Source organism: Cyprinodon variegatus, unplaced genomic scaffold, assembly GCF_000732505.1.
Source record: "Cyprinodon variegatus isolate N-32 unplaced genomic scaffold, C_variegatus-1.0 Scaffold1862, whole genome shotgun sequence".
NCBI lineage: Eukaryota > Metazoa > Chordata > Actinopteri > Cyprinodontiformes > Cyprinodontidae > Cyprinodon > Cyprinodon variegatus.
In genome coordinates this window covers 70,743-72,825 of record NW_015152315.1, presented here as the reverse complement: position 1 = coordinate 72,825, position 2,083 = coordinate 70,743, and the positions used below count along the sequence as shown (strand labels likewise).

At 47.8% G+C, this 2,083-nt stretch overlaps 1 protein-coding gene across 1 annotated transcript in view; it reads right to left on the bottom strand.

The window, feature by feature from the left end:
- Positions 1–6: 6 nt before the first annotated feature.
- LOC107104727 (zinc finger protein OZF-like) overlaps positions 7–2,083 on the bottom strand; it is a 5,869-nt gene continuing 3,792 nt past the window's right edge. Inside the window, exon 3 of the mRNA XM_015404806.1 lies at positions 7–1,210. Coding sequence (XP_015260292.1) covers positions 78–1,210 — 1,133 coding nt within the window. The 3' untranslated portion in view covers positions 7–77. The remainder of the gene's footprint in view (positions 1,211–2,083) is intronic.

Below are 2,083 nucleotides of genomic sequence, written 5' to 3'. Positions count from 1 at the left end.
ATCTCTCGGGTAGTCGGGATTATCTCTCGGGTAGTCTGGATTATCTCTCGGGTAGTCTGGATTATCTCTCGGGTAGTTTAATTGAGTTTGCAGGTCTTTGGATTCCCAGACGGTCCTGTGGAGCCCTCGGGGTCCTTTGAGGTTTCTCCAGCCGCCTGTCTGTGGCTATGAGTCCGTCTGTGCCTGCTGAGGGAATGGCTCCAGGTGAACTTGAGGCCGCATGTGAGGCACTCGTACGGTTTTTCTCCCGTGTGAAGGCGCTGGTGTTTCGTCATGGAGTTGTACCTGTTGAATGACGCCCCGCACTCGTTGCAAATATATTTCTCTGACCTAATATGGACGTTCTGCTCATGGTCCCTCAAGTTGCCCAGCTGCGAGAAGCATTTCCCGCACACCGGGCACATGTGCGGCTTTTCTCCTGAGTGAGTCAGCTTGTGGAGGGTCAGATCCTGACGGGTGTAAAAGTCTTTGCTGCAGACGATACACTTGTGCGGCCGTTCTCCTGTGTGCTTTCTCATGTGTCTCTTGAGTCCCTCAGAGCGGGAGTAGCTGCGCTCGCACTGGGAGCATTGAAAAGGTTTCTCTCCTGTGTGGGAACGGGCGTGCCGGCGCATCGAGGAGGCCTTGAAGAAACACATCCCGCAGTCGACACAGCGGTGAGGCTTTTCCGGCTGTTCCTCGTGCGTCTTCTCGTGCTCTTTGCAGTGACCCGCCTCGGAGAATCCCTTTCCGCAGACGGGGCAGGTAAAGGGTCTCTCCCCGGTGTGAACGCGCTCATGCCGCAGGAGTTTGTGAAGTTTATTGAATGGCTTCATACAAAACGAACAATGATGAGGAACCTTCGGCTTCCTCAAATGTGTGCGTTTATGCCTCGCTAGCCGTGAAGGCCTGTTGAACACTTTCCCACAGTCAGGGCAGGGATGCTTGTTGGTCCTGTTGTGGGTGTTCTGGTGTCGAATCATCTTGTCCTCCTGGGTGAAGCTTTTCTCACAATGTTGACACTGATAAAGCGACTTTGGCTTCTTTTCGTGGACAGGTTTGTGTCTCTCTACCCTGGATGGCCGGTCAAACACCTTACCGCAGGTGGGGCAAGGGAAACGCTTGTCTGTTTTTTTACTTTTCAGTTGTTTGGAGCTCTCCTGGTCAGAGTCGGACGAAACATCACTGGAATCAGACTCCAGTTCTACGTTCACCTCCACGGCTCCAACACCTGTTGATAAGTTCATAAAAGAATGGATCATTTTCATTGTCTATATCATGCTAAACCTACAGAAAGGGCTATATAATTTTCACTGTGTGAAAATGCCTTTAACATACTTAGCAACACATAGAATATAGTGGACAGGATGTTTGAACTACTGCAAACAGAAACAATGGAAAGGTCAGTAGAGAATCAAACAGTCGGGCGTGGTGAGGATGTTTCAGGGTAAATCCTGCGGTTGAAGCAGAGCTACGAGCCGATCTATTAGAACCTCGAGCACTGCGCATGTGCAAACAAGGGAGTTCTTCTTCTTCCAGACTGAAGAGTCCGACCAGCGCCATCTCTTGGTACGGAGTCAGACCTGTGGTTTTTAGACGTACAGTGTGAGCAGGTAGATCGCATCAGAGCGTCACAGTGTGAGCACAAACATCGTTAGCTGTGAACTTTTAAACCCTGCGGTTTCATCGTACAGTGTGAGCTGCGTGCGATGATTGAAAATCGAAAATCGCGCTTAAAGCGCAGACAAAACATCTGCAGCTTTAATACGCCGTGTTGATGCAGGAAGGCAGTTTAGCACTGAAAGTCAGAGTCTTTCTGCCAAGTAGGAAAAAAACAAACATTATTTCATAACAAATTAATATTCCATAGTGTGAAAGGCAATATTTCATCATATGCTGGTTGTTGACTTTGAAAGGGTTAAAAAAGCATAATATAGGACCTTTAAAAGTTATATTACCAGTATATTCTTAACATTAAAAAAAACTCAGTTTACACAAGATCTCTAAGCCTAAAGTTTCGTTCAAACTGCATGTGATTTCAGCAGCTTCTTCATTTTTGATGCTTGTACTAGGGATGCACGATATTGGGATATTGGCCGATATC